This window comes from Lithobates pipiens, unplaced genomic scaffold (assembly GCF_037356315.1).
Source record: "Lithobates pipiens isolate NorthernLeopardFrog02 unplaced genomic scaffold, aLitPip1_a1.2 Scaffold_19, whole genome shotgun sequence".
Lineage (NCBI taxonomy): Eukaryota > Metazoa > Chordata > Amphibia > Anura > Ranidae > Lithobates > Lithobates pipiens.
Genome location: NW_027507764.1, coordinates 282,112,435 through 282,126,690, shown reverse-complemented (window position 1 = coordinate 282,126,690; position 14,256 = coordinate 282,112,435). Strand labels below are relative to the sequence as shown.

General features: G+C 51.0%; 1 protein-coding gene across 7 annotated transcripts in view; it reads right to left on the bottom strand.

Annotated features, from left to right (window-relative positions):
- LOC143996726 (uncharacterized) overlaps positions 1 to 14,256 on the bottom strand; it is a 492,973-nt gene that overhangs the window by 200,885 nt on the left and 277,832 nt on the right. For 5 of the 7 annotated variants that reach the window (XM_077491976.1, XM_077491971.1, XM_077491974.1 and 2 more), the window contains 2 exons: positions 3,989 to 4,030; positions 3,042 to 3,149 (listed from right to left, as the gene is read on the bottom strand). In XM_077491976.1, coding sequence (XP_077348102.1) covers positions 3,042 to 3,149; positions 3,989 to 4,006 — 126 coding nt within the window. In that variant the 5' untranslated portion in view covers positions 4,007 to 4,030. Of the gene's footprint in view, positions 1 to 3,041; positions 3,150 to 3,988; positions 4,034 to 14,256 lie in introns of all 7 variants that reach the window. The other 2 variants (XM_077491975.1, XM_077491970.1) reach the window with 1 other exon arrangement.

The window sequence follows — 14,256 nt, the reverse complement described above, 5'->3', positions numbered from 1 at the left end:
AGGTCAGTTGGTGTGCTCAAAGTTCTACTCCGTGTCCCTTTGGAGAGATGGCATACTGCTGCTTTCTGTGTACCTGTATCCTGGGAGTATAGCGTGGTAAGCTGTGCATTTGGATTAGTCCTGGTATGGTCCATGTCCCTGGGGTAGCTCATAAGAGGGCTAGGTAGGCCCACCAGATGCTTGGGTTGTAGCTAGTTGACTAATCCAGTCTGCCGGGAATGCCACCGACCGCGGGTTCGTCTGCCAGTTCTGGGGGTATACACATGGGGATCACTTACAGACGTTCCCCTCGGGGGGAGTGAAACAGGCCATTAGGATTCCGCGTGGAGAAGTACCACGGGAGATCTGTGGCTTGGGACATTGGAGGTATCAATATGTGGGGGCAGGTTGCCAGCAAACTTTGTTCGCTCAGTCCGGGTGTTTCCGTGAAGGTAAGTGGTGGTGAAACCATCAGGGATGGGTGGCCCAGGGTCTACTCGCGTGCTGCTCCTCCAGACGCGGAACGGTACCTCCGTCTTCCTCTTTGCTGGCGAGGCGGTAAGGGGCCGTGGTGTGATGAAGCAGCCGATCTACCCATTTGGCGTGGGAGGATCTGAAGCCAGTCGGGGACTGGTATTGGCTCCGCTTGAAGAAAGCAGAAACACGCCGGCAGGTCCGCAGCGGTCAGGAGAGAAAAGGTCCCGGAGTCTCCGCGGAAGGTCACCGAGATGGGATAGCCCCAGCAGTAGGTAAAGCCGTTGTGTTTAGCTAGATCAAGTAGAGGGCATAGCAGGGCTCTACGTCTGAGAATCGATCTGGACAGGTCTTGCAGAATCCTGACTTGCGATCCGTCCACCACTATATCACCATGTTCCCATGCGCGCCTCAGGATACCTTCTTTTTGGGTGTAGCGGTGTAATCTGCAGATCACATCCCGCGGTCTGCTCGGATCGTCGGATCTAGGGCCCAGGGCTCTTTGTGCTCTGTCTAGGATGATAGCTGCTTCTGGATCCTCCAGCACGGTATGGAAGATCTCTCTGACCTTCGTCCCCACATCCTCCACCTCTGCCGCCTCCGGGATACCGTGGAGCCGCAGGTTATTACGGAGGCTCCGGTCCTCAATATCCTCCAGGTGTAGCTGTAGTGCCACAGCGGTTTCCCGGTGCTGATCACGGGATTGTTCCAGCGCTGCCACCCGAACTTCCAGCGAGGACACCGCTGTCTCCCCTTCGTCACCCGGTCCACCAGGCCGGACACCTCCCCCCTCACCTCCTGTATATCTCGCCTGTGGGTCTCTTCTAGGTGGAGGATCAGGGCCTCAATGGCTGTCTGGGTAGGGAGAGCCTGCAGCATCTCTCTGACGTCTTGGTCCAGCACATAGGTATCTGGTGGTTGGGAGGTTGACATCATGGCTCGTTGGGAGTTAGAAGGGTGGTCTGGGGAGTCGTCAGGTGGTGACTGGGTGTCGGGCAGGAACACACCAGCAACTGAGGCGTGCGGCTGCAGCGTAGCTCCGCACGTTTGGCTTTGTGGTGTCGCCACTCTGGCTCCGTGTGACTTTTCCTGTAGCTGCTTGAAGTAGCGGTGGATTTCTCCCGGAGTCTTGCCCGCTGGGGTCCCCCGTGTTGCTGCTCTGGTTCTGTGCTTTTTAGCCGAGCTCATACCAGTTCAGTGGTACAGCCTGCCGGGGAGAGAGGGTTCAGGCCGGGGGTTCATGTAAACTCCAGCCTCAACCAGCCATGTCCAGACTGTGACCCTCAGGAGGGCCAATGCATGAGGGCGCTACGCCGGCTCTGTGGGGTTGTGAGCGGGCTCTCCGGGCAGGTCCCCGGAGAGTCTCCAGCAAGTTGACACCCAAGTCAGGAGGGGTGTAGGGGGGGAGCAAGGTAAGGAACTGCCCCTAATAAACTAGGGGTCGTTTGAGCTGGTCTTGTGGAGCTCAGAATGACCAGGGGATGTCTTTATGCGACCCAAGCCAGCCGCAGGTCCCTGGCCTGCACTGACTGAACAGGGAGTCTGTATGATCCAGCAGCCCCCCCCTCTCCCTTCAGACACACAGGCTGGTGCACAGTCTTGTGGATATAAGAGTTGACAGAGGGAAGGTGAGGGGGGGGGACCAGGGTGGTGTGTAGCAGGCAGCAGCCTGGATGATTTGCGCCTCAAGATGCCCCCTAGTAGTCAGGTAGCTGTAGGAGGCTGCTCTGGGGCCGGATTAGGTACAGGGCGGAACCCCCGCCTCCGGGGCCAGGACAGACTGGCCACGATGCACTCCCGCCGGGCAGCCCTCTCAGGAAACAGCGGGGACTCACAGGTCTCACTAGGCCCGACTAGGCCGTGGCCCCCGCGGCTGTCCCCAAAGCTCAGCGCGGCCACCGGACTGCTCCCGGCGACAGCGTGGTTGGCTGGAGGGGGTGGATGGGTATCTCTTACCCCCCGATTTGCTGAGAATGCGTCCTCCTCCGTAGGCCTCAGACCGGCAAGATGGCAGCCGCCATAGGTGTCCGGAGGCAGCGCCTCCCGTTCGTCCCCAGATGGATCCGCCGCACAATATTGGCACATGACCCCGTAGATAGCAGTGCTGGCCTGGCCGGTGTGTTGTGAAGCCCTTTAGCTCCACTAATGTGCTCAAATGGCGCCCGATTGATCTCCGAGAACCCAGAGCTGCTCTCAAGCACGTCTGCCGCCGTGCTCACGCGGACACGCCCCCCTGTACCAACTAATTTATACCACCAGGGGCTCCCCTAAAAAGTTTGGGCACAATCAGGGGCCTCTGGACTTGATCTACTTCCAAGCTTTATGCAAACCATAAATGTGAACATAACCATATGTAATGCATTCACTGTTGAAATGTGTACTGTTGATATTTATGTAAGGACATCGAACTGTACTAGTTTTTTTTGTACAGAAGGTTGCTTTTTTTTTGGCAACTGTATGTATTATAAAACAATAAACATCATCTATGAAAAAAAATAAAAAAAACACCAAAAAGGTTTAGTGGACCCACAACCACTTAGGCAGCATGTACAAGTTCCGTAAAATATATTGAGATTTTGGAAACTTACTTCAAATCCTTTACAGTTAAGGAAATATTTCTCCAAACGATCACTTAGTTGTTGAGTAAGTTTCAGAACCACTGATGCCTCTGCACGAGATGAGATCTTGAAGGTTTCCTAGAAGAAAGAAACAAAATATTCATAATAAACTATTTATATATTTATTTTTAACCAGTTGTGGACCAACCGCTGCAGTTTTACTGTGGCAGATTGGCTCCGCTGTGCGAAATCACATTACGTGATCTCGTGGGGCACGGATAGCAGGCATGGCCGCCACGAGCTCTGCGAGTCTGCGAGCCTGTGATCGGGAGCAGTGATGTGTCACATGTAGTCCCTCCCCCCTACAGCTAGAATCACTCCCTAGGACACACTTAACCCCTACAGCGTCATCTAGTGTTAACCCCTTCACTGCCAATCACATTTACACAGTAATCAATGCATTTTTAATCGGACTGATCGCTGTATAAAAAAGTGAATGGTCGCAAAAATGTGTCAAAATTGTCCGATGTGTCCGACATAATGTCGCAATCACGATAAAAATCACTGATCGCCGCCATTAAAATACTAAAAATGCCATAAACTATCCCCTATTTTGTAAACACTATAACTTTTGCACAAACCAATCAAACGCTTATCGCAATTTTTTTTAACAAAAATATGTAGAAGAAATCGGATTAGCCTAAAGTGAGGGGGAAAAAAAATGACTTTTTATAATTTTTTGGGGGATATTTATCAAGGACGTCAATTTTGTTTGGGAGCCACATCGTACGACCGCACAATTGTCAGTTAAAGCGACGCAGTGCCCAATCGCAAAAAGTGCTCTGGTCTTTGGCCACCCAAATCCTCCGGGGCTGAAGTGGTTAACTATGTGTATATTTGTAATACCCCAAAAAAATCATTTCAAACCAAAAATAAAACCAAGAGCATCAAAGACCATATATAAGAACACAACTTACCGAATATTTTACAGCCATCAGTCTTCTTTCCAAGACTGGACTCTGCTAAGAAAATAAAAAATTATAATTGCACATAGAAAGTAAAAAAGCATATTTAATCACTTCAATACTGGAAACTTTCATCCCCTTCCTGTTCAGGACAATTTCCAACATTCAATACTGTACGCAAATTAATTTTTTCCCTTTTTTTACATAGATTTCTTTGGTGGTATTTAATGACCTCAATACTGTGCATTTTTGTCCCTTCCTGCCAAGACAAATTTTAAGCTTTCGGTGCTCTCACCCTTTGAATGGTAATTACTCAGTCATGCTACACTGTAGCTAAACCAAATTTTTTATCATTTTTTCCACAAAAATAGAGCTTTCGTTTGGTGGTATTTTACCACCACTGTTTTTTTTTATTATTATTATTTTGCGATATAAGCAAAATAAAAGGGAAACGGTTGAAAAAACAAAAATAGGATTTTTTGTACTCGTAAAATCCCTCTCTCTGTAATTCACCGACCGACACCGCTCCTCTCTGTAACAAAATGGGTTGTCAGCCCTATCACTGGAGATACTAGGCAAAGTTGTAACACAACACTTCAGAACTTTCAGTTCCGCCCAGGGGGCGGTCCCTAGGCTGCAACTCCCACAGCCTGCCCTAGCAGACTCAGTACGTCAACAAGCAGTATAACGTAAACAGAAAAAACAGGGGCGGTGCTGTGTCGGTCAGTGAATTACAGAGAAAAGGATTTTACGGCGAGTACAAAAAATCCTATTTTCTCTTATATTCACCGACCGACACAGCTCCCCTCTGTAACAAAATGGGACGTCCCCAAGCAGTGCCAAACGAGGGGTGGGAAAAATGGCATAAAAACTTCATCCACCATGGCAAGTGGGAACTAGTGAAACTAAACCCACAAAAAAACCCAGCAGTGTGTGGAAAAACACCACCATATAACCGGGTATCCTCAACAGGAGTGATCCCCAAGACCACAATATTGCGGAAGTAATGCAACAGTACTGCATTTTTTGTTTTTTTTTGCAACTACACAACCGCCTGCAAAACTTTGCTGCCAAAACAGGCATCAGCCGATGCACTGACGTCTACCTTGTAGAACTTGGTAAAAGTATGGACAGACCAGGTCGTCGGCCTTAAAGACCTGAGCAACCAACGCTTGGTGTCGGAAAGGCCCAAGACGTTCCGATTGCCATTGTGTAGTGGGCCGTGACCGGAAAGGGGGGCACCTGCCCCTTCATGGCGTAGGCTTATACTACAATCTGTCTGATTCACCTGGAAATGGTGGCTGACGAGACCGCCATATCTTTGGACCAGCCACCGAAACAAACAGCGAGTCTGACTTCCGAAAGGGAGCCGTGGCAGACAAATACACCCTCAGAGCGTGAAGGGCCACCTCTTTGGGGTGCTTCGGCTCAGGACACAACGATGGTAATACAATGTCCTCATTGATATGAAAAGACCAGATCACCTTCGGTAGAAAAGATGGTTGCGGACGCAACACCTTATCCCTGCGGATGACCAGATAGGGCGGCTTGCAAGACAAGGCCACCAATTCCAAAACCCTCCCGGCCGAGGTAATGGCCACTAGAAAGACCACTTTCTGGGAAAGAGTGAACAGGGGAATCTCCCTGATATTTTCAAACGGTGGTTTTTGAAGCGCCGACAACACCAGGTTCAAATCCCATGGGGGTAACGGTGGGCGCACCGGAGGGACATGTGGTACCCCCTAAACGAAGGTACCCACTAAAGAGTGTGATGCCAGGGGTCATTGAAAAAAAAGACAGCCAGTGCTGAGATCTGCCCCTTGATGGTGCTCAATGCCAATCTCTGGTCTACTCCTCGCTGGAGAAACAGCAGGATCCTTCCTATGGAAAAGGAACGCGGATGCCAACCATTCTCCTCACACATGGAGATGTTAGCCTTCCAGGTACGATGGTATACTGCATCTTCCTAGAAAAGGATTTCCGTTCCCTCAACATAGTTGGAATCACCGAGTCCGACAGACCCCGGTTCCTCAACACCTGGCTCTCAACAGCCAAGCCGTTAAGCCAGCGATGGTAAAACAGGATAAAAATCGGACCTTGAGACAGAAGGACCTCTTGCAACGGCAGTCGCCAGGGAGCGTTTGCCACCAGACGCACCAGATCTGCGTACCAGGGACACTGAGGCCAATCTGGGGCAACCAGAATCACTGGGACCCCCTCGGCCTCCACACGTGGCAACAATTTTAGTGGAGGAAGGTGTAGATCAGCTGATACTGATCCCACGGGGCCACCAGCGCGTCTGACGCGTCAGCCCATGGATCTCTTGTCATGGACACGAATCTTGGCACCTTCCGATTGAGACGGGAGGCCAATAGATCCACATCTAGTGTTCCCCACTTCAGACACAGCAGCCTGAATGTCTCCAGATGCAATGCCCATTCTACTGGGTCTAGCATCTGCCGACTCAGATAGTCCACCTGCCAGTTTTCCACACCCGGGATGTAAATGGGCGACGTGTCGCTCTGCCCACCGAAGTATGTGAGCGACCTCCCGAGCAGCGGCTGTGCTTCTTGTTCCCCCTTGGCGATTTATGTATGCCACCGCCATGGTGTTGTCCAACTGAATCCTGATCGGACGCCCTTGAAGCCTCACCGATCATGTGTGGAGACACAGTCTGATCGCACTCAATTCAATCAGATTGATCAGCAACTCGGATTCTACAGTCGACCAGAGGCCCTGAGTCGACTGAACCCCCATCAGTCCACCCCAGCCGGATAGACTGGCGTCCGTAGTGACAACCATCCACTTCAGAGGAAGAAACGATTTTCCGGACTGAATCACCGGGGACCTCAACCACCAGATCAGAGAGTCCCTGACTGGTTGGCTCACCTGGATCTGTCAATCCAGGGACAACTGAGACTTGTCCCATTTTAACAAGATCTCCTTCTGCAGTACTCTGGTGTGGAACAAAGGAGACTACCATGAGCCCCAGTATTCACATGCAAAACCGGAGCGACGACCGCTTGCGGTTCATCAGCAGTTTCACTGCGGATCTGAGAGTCTGCAATTTGTCTGAAGGGAGAAAATCTCTCACTTCCCTGGAGCCCAACAGCAAACCTAGGTACTCCAGATGATGGGTCGGCACACTCACCAACTTCTTTAGGTTCAACAGCCACCCAAATTCTTGCAGGGTCTGCATGGTGATCATCACATCCTCCTCTAATTCTGAGGCAGAAGATGCTCTCAGGAAGAGATCATCCAGGTAGCCCACGATTGCGATCCCACGTTGTCTCAGCAAAGCCAATACCTTGGTAAAGACCCGTGGAGCTGATGCCTGACCAAAAGGAAGAGCCATAAATTGGTAATGGGCTTCCCCGACAGCAAAACGCAGAAATTTGATGCTTAAAGCATATGGGTAGGTGCAGGTACACATCCTGGATGTCCAAGGACGCCAGGAAGTCCCCTTGATGGAGTGCAGTGACTACTGAGCGAACTGATTCCATCCTGAACCTATGCACTTTTACAAAGTGATTGAGGGCTTTTAAGTCCAAGATTGGATGTACCCCTTCCTTCTTGGGAACCACAAACAGATTTGAGTAGAATCCCTGGAAGCGTTCCGGCTCCGGAACAGGTACAATCATTCCCCGACTCAGCAAGTCCCTTACAGCCCCCAACAGGGCCTCCCGGCGACCCGGGGATACGGGTATGCTGGAGCGGAAGAATCTGTTTGGCGGCCAAGAGAGGAACTCTATCTTGTAGCCTGTGGAAATCAGATCGCAGACCCATTGGTCGGACAACTGGGAGGACCACCGGGCTGCAAACTCCCGAAGTCAACCCCCCCCCCCCCCCCCCCCGAGACATGGGTGGGGGCAAACCTTCATGCGGTAGAACTTTTGTTTGCAGGCTTGCGGTTCCAGGGACGTTTTTGACCGTCTGTGGGCGTCCTCTTAGGCTGGGGGCGTTTTGTCGAAGCACTGGGCGGACGAAAAAGACGCCTGTGAGCGGAAAAAGAGGGCCCTTGCCTGCGGCGTGGCTCCTTAGCCTTCCTGGCCTGTGGGAGTAGAGTACTCTTACCACCAGTGGCATTTTTAATAATGTCATCTAACGAGGCTCCAAAGAGCCGGTCGCCAAGGAAGGGAAGATCCGTCAGGGCTTTTTTGGATACTTGGTTAGCAGACCAGCATTTTAGCCAAATCAGGCGCCTCAGCACCACAGCTGACGCTGAAGCCCTGGATAACAGGGGAAGAGTATCCAGGGCCATGTCACAGACGTACTTAAGGCCTTACACTAGTTGGTCTGCTAGTTCCATGCAGACAAGGGAGGCCTGTTGCTCTACCAATTCGCGGTGCAAACATTTTTCCCACTCAGTCAGTGTCTACGACACCAGTGCGGATGCCAGTACAGGTCGCACGGCTGACCCCACAACCGTAAACAAGGAACGAGCCACCGCCTCAGCCTACCTGTCCGTGGGATCCTTGAATGCAGGAGTCCCCTCAACCGGGATCATGGTTACTTTATTAAACCTGGATACTGGGGGGTCCACGACCAGAGGAGCCGACCACTTTTTTAGAAGGCTTTCCTCAAAGTGGTAAATAAGTCAGATACAGGAACACCTCAGGTGAATGTGCTGGCTTGCAGGACCCAAAGGGAACCGATACATCAGCAGAGGGATCCGCTGGCTCCTGAATCTTCAGGGTATCACGCACAGCTGTGATAAGTGCTCCAACTATCGCTTTGTTGCGCACGACTCGGACGGGGACTCATCCTCACTGTCTGTATGGTCCTGGTCAGCGTCATCTGACAAGACAGAGTAGGGGTCGCCGGCCTCAGCAGGACCCGAGTCTGTGTCAGAGCTCTCCCCAGAGGATGGGGGGGGGGGGGCAGGGGCCGCCTTTTAGCACCTTTCTTCCCATGTACCACCTCTATCTTGGCAATGAACGAATTGAGGACCGCTGTAAGGGTGTCCATAGGGACCGCGCAGTCCGCAGGTGACCCGGTTGCAATTGCCTGGATTTCGGGGGAAGAAACACCAGTTTTTGAAGCCATGCTGACCCTATCCTGTCTGCCACCCGAAGGGGACTTAGGACAGTAACAGTCCCTCCCACCTGCTGTCGCTGAGGGGCTCTAAGCCGCTGGACGCACCACCCTGGGCAGTTCCAAGCTGTATTACCGCAGTGCCCGATGATCCCCAGCGCTCCCAGATGCAGAGATAGCAAAACTGTCGGTGGCCGATCGGTCACACAATCGGTGAATGATCGGTGAGCGATCTGACACACGTGTCCAGAATCACAGGATAAATCTTCCAGCGCTCTGTGATGACCAAACAGGAAGCTGAGGGCACAGGGGCTGCTGCTAGAGCACAAAAAACGCGGTATGGCTACAATAAAATGGCCGCCAGTGTTCTAATAGAGAATCCCCAGGAAAATGGCCGCTTGAAGCCAGAAGCCTGTCTGACCCTTGCCCATACTTAAAATGGCCGCCGAACAGCGCTATGAGGGACTAGAGAGAACATGTGGCAGACACAGCGCTGCACCAACACAGGGACAGACTACACAGACATCCAGCGGGACTAAGCTGCAGGATCTAGGCACCCAGTACAGCTAAACCCCCAGGTGAGAGCCCAGGCGCATACACACACACTTCTCAGCACATGTACAGCCACCCCCCAGTGAGGGGGCCCCTGAATCGACCTCCCAGGGAATGCCCAGCTGCTCCACCCTGCTGAGACAGGGAGAGCTGTACTTACCAGTCCTGAAGAGCTGGGGGACATTCCATGGTAGTTAGCCCCTGATCAGTACAGGGAAGACTACTGGCCCGGCATACTGTGATGCAGACATCATTAGCCCAGTCATATGTATGCCCCAGAGCATAAAGCTCACCGTCCAACTCTGGAGCTGAGGTATATCGTGGCCTGCAGAGTCGTAGCTGCGACCTGCACACGCTCGATGGCCGGACTGGGGAGACTACAAGGATAAGTGAACCAGCCTGTCACCCAGCCGGCTGTTGATAGAAGATCGCAGGATCATTCATCTTGCGCAAAAAGCCAAGCTTCTGCCTCAAAAAAACACGGAATTATGGGCCCGCAGGGTTCCTAGGTCTTATCTCCTCACTAGGCAAGAAAAAAAAGATTCTGCTAGGGCAGGCTGTGGGGGTTGTAGCCTAGGGACCGCCCCCTGGGCGGAACTGAAAGTTCTGAAATGTTGCGTTACAACTTTGCCTAGTATCTCCAGTGATAGGGCTGACAACCTATTTTATTACAGAGAGGAGCTGTGTCGGTCGGTGAACATAAGAGAAAACTTTTATTTTTATTTTATATAATAACATTTTGCAAATAAGCCATTTAAAAGATCAAAAAGGTCCCTGGGGTGTGGCACCCTTTATACCTAGCAAGCCCGCAGTGAAGTGTAAGGACAAGGATGGCATGGAGAAAACGTAGAAAATATAATAAAACTAATGTCACGGTAAAAATATAAATTTAAGCCATCTTAAAAGTTACCTTCAGCCAGAAACTTGGCATTCATTTAACAATTTTTGTAAAAAATGTCTGGGTAGTAATTGGTAACCCCCTCAAGTCTGATGCCGGAGTTCATCATGAAGGCAGAACATCTGGTACTACAGGCTGAGTTGCTTGATTCGTTTTAGGCCCGGCTTTCTGTTACGAGTTCTGGCCAGTATAAGTAGTAGGTAGTTCAGTGTACAGTGGTCCATAGTAGGTAGTTCAGTGTACAGAGTAGGGTTGTCCCGATACCACTTTAAGACAGAGTACACTTCCGGTTCCGACGCCGCATGAGGTAGCTGCGCCATGCCTCAGCTCCCACAGGAGGACCCCCTCCTCAGCCTATAAAACCGGCCTGAGCGCCCCCTCATCTATATCCGCCATCTCCGGGTGCCCCCCTAACCCCCATGCAGCAGATGGACCAGTTTGTGGAGAAAACGGCGCCCGATCGCATGCGGCCGTGGCAGCTCCACCGGACAAGCTGCAAATCGAGGCCCTGGCTTTGACCTACTCTCACGCCGTGGCAGAATCACAGGTGGCTGCCATGGAGGTGAGTGGACACCCCTCACTGCACACCACCATCTCTACCATCCCATCTCAGGGGCCAGCTCTACTGTCCACCCTGCCAGCCTCACCAGGGCACTGCACTACCATCGCGCCCCCCCCCCCCCCCGGGGGAAGGCGGCCACACGCACCGCCCTCTCCCCCATGATCGCAGCCTCGGTGGAAAAGGCGGTCAATGCGGTCATGAAACAAGCCCAACTTAATGAGCATACCACTAGGCTGAATGAAGTGGAACATTGCCTGTCTGAGGTAGAAGATGAACTTTACCAAGCGCAGGCCACAGAACAGTCGCAGGACAAAACTAACCAATACATTATCCAAAAATTGGAAGACCTTGAAAATAGATCCAGACAGAGCAATTTGCACTTTGCAGGCATCCCTGAATCGCTATCATCCGCAGCTCTGGCAGACTTTTGCTCAAAACGCATTCCAGAGGCCATGGGCCTTACAGGTCTGTTCACAGTGGAACACGCACAACGCATGGGCTCCTTTAATTCCGAACGCAAAACACCCCGTCCCATCACTGCTAAGTATCTCAACTACGCTGACAAATCTCTCATCCTGCAGAAGTTCTGGCAATCCCCATCTCTCCAAATTGACGGGGTAAAAATCCTCATCTTTGCCGATTACTCACTTTAAGTCTCTAAGAAGAGAAAAGCTTCCCAACCGATCTGCTCTGAACTTTTCAAGCAACAAATAAAATTTACTCTGGCTTTCCCTGCAACTCTTCCCCTCAAATCACTTAAAGGGGAAAAACTGTCCTTCCAGGACCGCTTGATAGCAGAAACCTTCACCCGTTCCATATGGGCAGACACACTCCCTCACACGCCTCCTAATGGCACGTACACACGACCAGACTTTGAGGGACTAGGCGGAGTTCCGACTGACTTTCCGAATGAATGGACTTGGCCACACACAATCACACCAAAGTCCGATGGATTCAAACGTGATGACGTACGACTGGACTAGAATAAGTTCATAGCCAGTAGCCAATAGCTGCCCTAGCGTCGGTTTTTGGCTGTCGGACTAGCATACACACGAACAGATTTCTCGGTCCGGCGGTGTTCTATTTCTAAAGTCCGCCGGATTATTGGCAAGCAAAGGTCCGATGGAGCCCACACACGATCGAATTGTCAGACGGACTCGCTCCGTCTGACCTTTGCTGTCAAAAAGTCCGGTCATGTGTGCGCGGCATAAGTCTGCTTCTAGCCTGGATTAAAGAAGTCCTCGTAAAGACTCTCCCAAATGGTTCCGTCCCTCTGCTCCGGATGATCTCAATCACAATTCCCTGCATTGAAGATCTTTGCATAACATATGGACTTCTTCGCCCCCATCTCAGGTATGGCTTTATTCTGTCACACTGGTAGACTGTGATACTCTGCCTTAAATGTGAGGTCCCTTCTGTGGTCACCCAGAGTTATCCTCTGGGCACTGATCCCTGGGTGAACCCCCCAGGGCTTTTTCCCTCATTTGTTCTAATTCACTGTTTTTATTTCATATATTCTCCATTGTTTTATACCTAAGCTCGTTGCTATCAGGTAGCTCAATGTTGTAACCATGCCACGCTGCACACCTCTTCGTTTATATTGCAGCTTCTATCATGGCCTTGCTGTGCAAATTACCTGGCTCCCTACCCTGGTCCCACTTCGGGTGTCTCTCACGCCTCGTTCTGCATACTTAGGGTGTTCAGGCACATTACTGTTCTCCTTTTCTCATGCAGGGTCCTGCATGGGGAGCCACCTTGCACAGTGAACTCATGAGGTAAAAAGTGAAGTTCACTCTGATGTTTGCTTTAGTTATTTGGTTTGTCTTGCCTTATTCTTCCATCCCCCTCCTCCTCCCTCTCCCCCCTGCCTCCCTCTTCACACCATCATACACTCTCCACTCAAGGGCTCAACGTATAGACGCCAGCGCTTTTCCTGTGCCTAAACTGTGTCTCTCCAGTCCCACTTCAACCCCTACAGATACAGATCCTTATTATGTATCCCCCTTTTTCTCCGCAGTGTCTTAGGGTAGTGGAATGTGACGGTCTTCGTTCTAACAAGAGAATGAAGATTCTTCGCAATCTCAAAAGTCTGAAAGCTGACATAGCCCTGTTACAGGAAACCAATCTTCCAGCTTCCGACCTTAATCGTATGCAGAAACTTTGGGTAGGTACGGTCCTGGGTGCAGAATCAGTTGGACGGAAAGCTGGTGTCCTCCTCCTGATCCACAAAAACCTCCCGTGCACTGTCCTTTCCACACACACAGACGACCAAGAGCACCTTATCTCAACCAGGATTAAAATAGGTCCGAAAGAACTAGTAGTCTCTAATGTGTATGCTCCTAACAGTCCTACAAAGACATTTTATTGCAAACTCTCCTCCTGGCTCCTTACCTCCTCCCATTTACCCCATTTAGTCGGGGGAGATTTCAATGACCTCATGCATCCAGCAGACGATAGGTCCTCACCAAAACACCTCTCTCCGGCACTTAATACATCTGCTCCCACCCTATTTGCCTCCACCATGGACTCCCTTTACCTCACCAACCTCTGGCGATTAATGCGTCCTGTGGATAGGGAATTCACCTTTTACTCCAACCTTCACAAGATCCTCTCCAGGATTGACTACTTCTTCGGGTCTGACAAACTTACCCCTCTAGTATCAGACTCAGCAGTGGGTGACATAGCCATTTCTGACCATGCCCCAATAACCCTCACTCTGGACAAGCTAGATCTTCCTCCCCATCCCAATCTCTGTCGCTTTCCCTCCTTCCTCCACAATAATGTCGATTTCAGCAATTACATGGAACACTCATGGACAGAATTTTCCTCTGCAAATGCTCCACATGCAGGTGATCCGAACCTTCTCTGGGATGCTGGCAAAGCATACCTGAGGTGGTCGGATTATTTCTTACGTCACCTCCGTCAAAAGAAATGCCTTATCGAAATTTAAGCTGGCTAGAGATCGACTCCATCGTGCACAATGTACTCTCGCCACCTCAACTTCACCGGCCGACAGGAATGAATGGTCAGCGGCTAAAACCGCATTTGACACCTGGGCTTACACCCTGGAACTCACCAAAAAATAAAAAAATAAAACGCACCTAGATGACCTTGCATAAGTAGGGAAATAAGGCTGGTAAACTCCTTTCCAGACTCTGCAAGGGCATGATCCACCGACTCACATCACCTTGCTGCGAGACCACACAGGAACCATTCATTCCACCCCAATACACA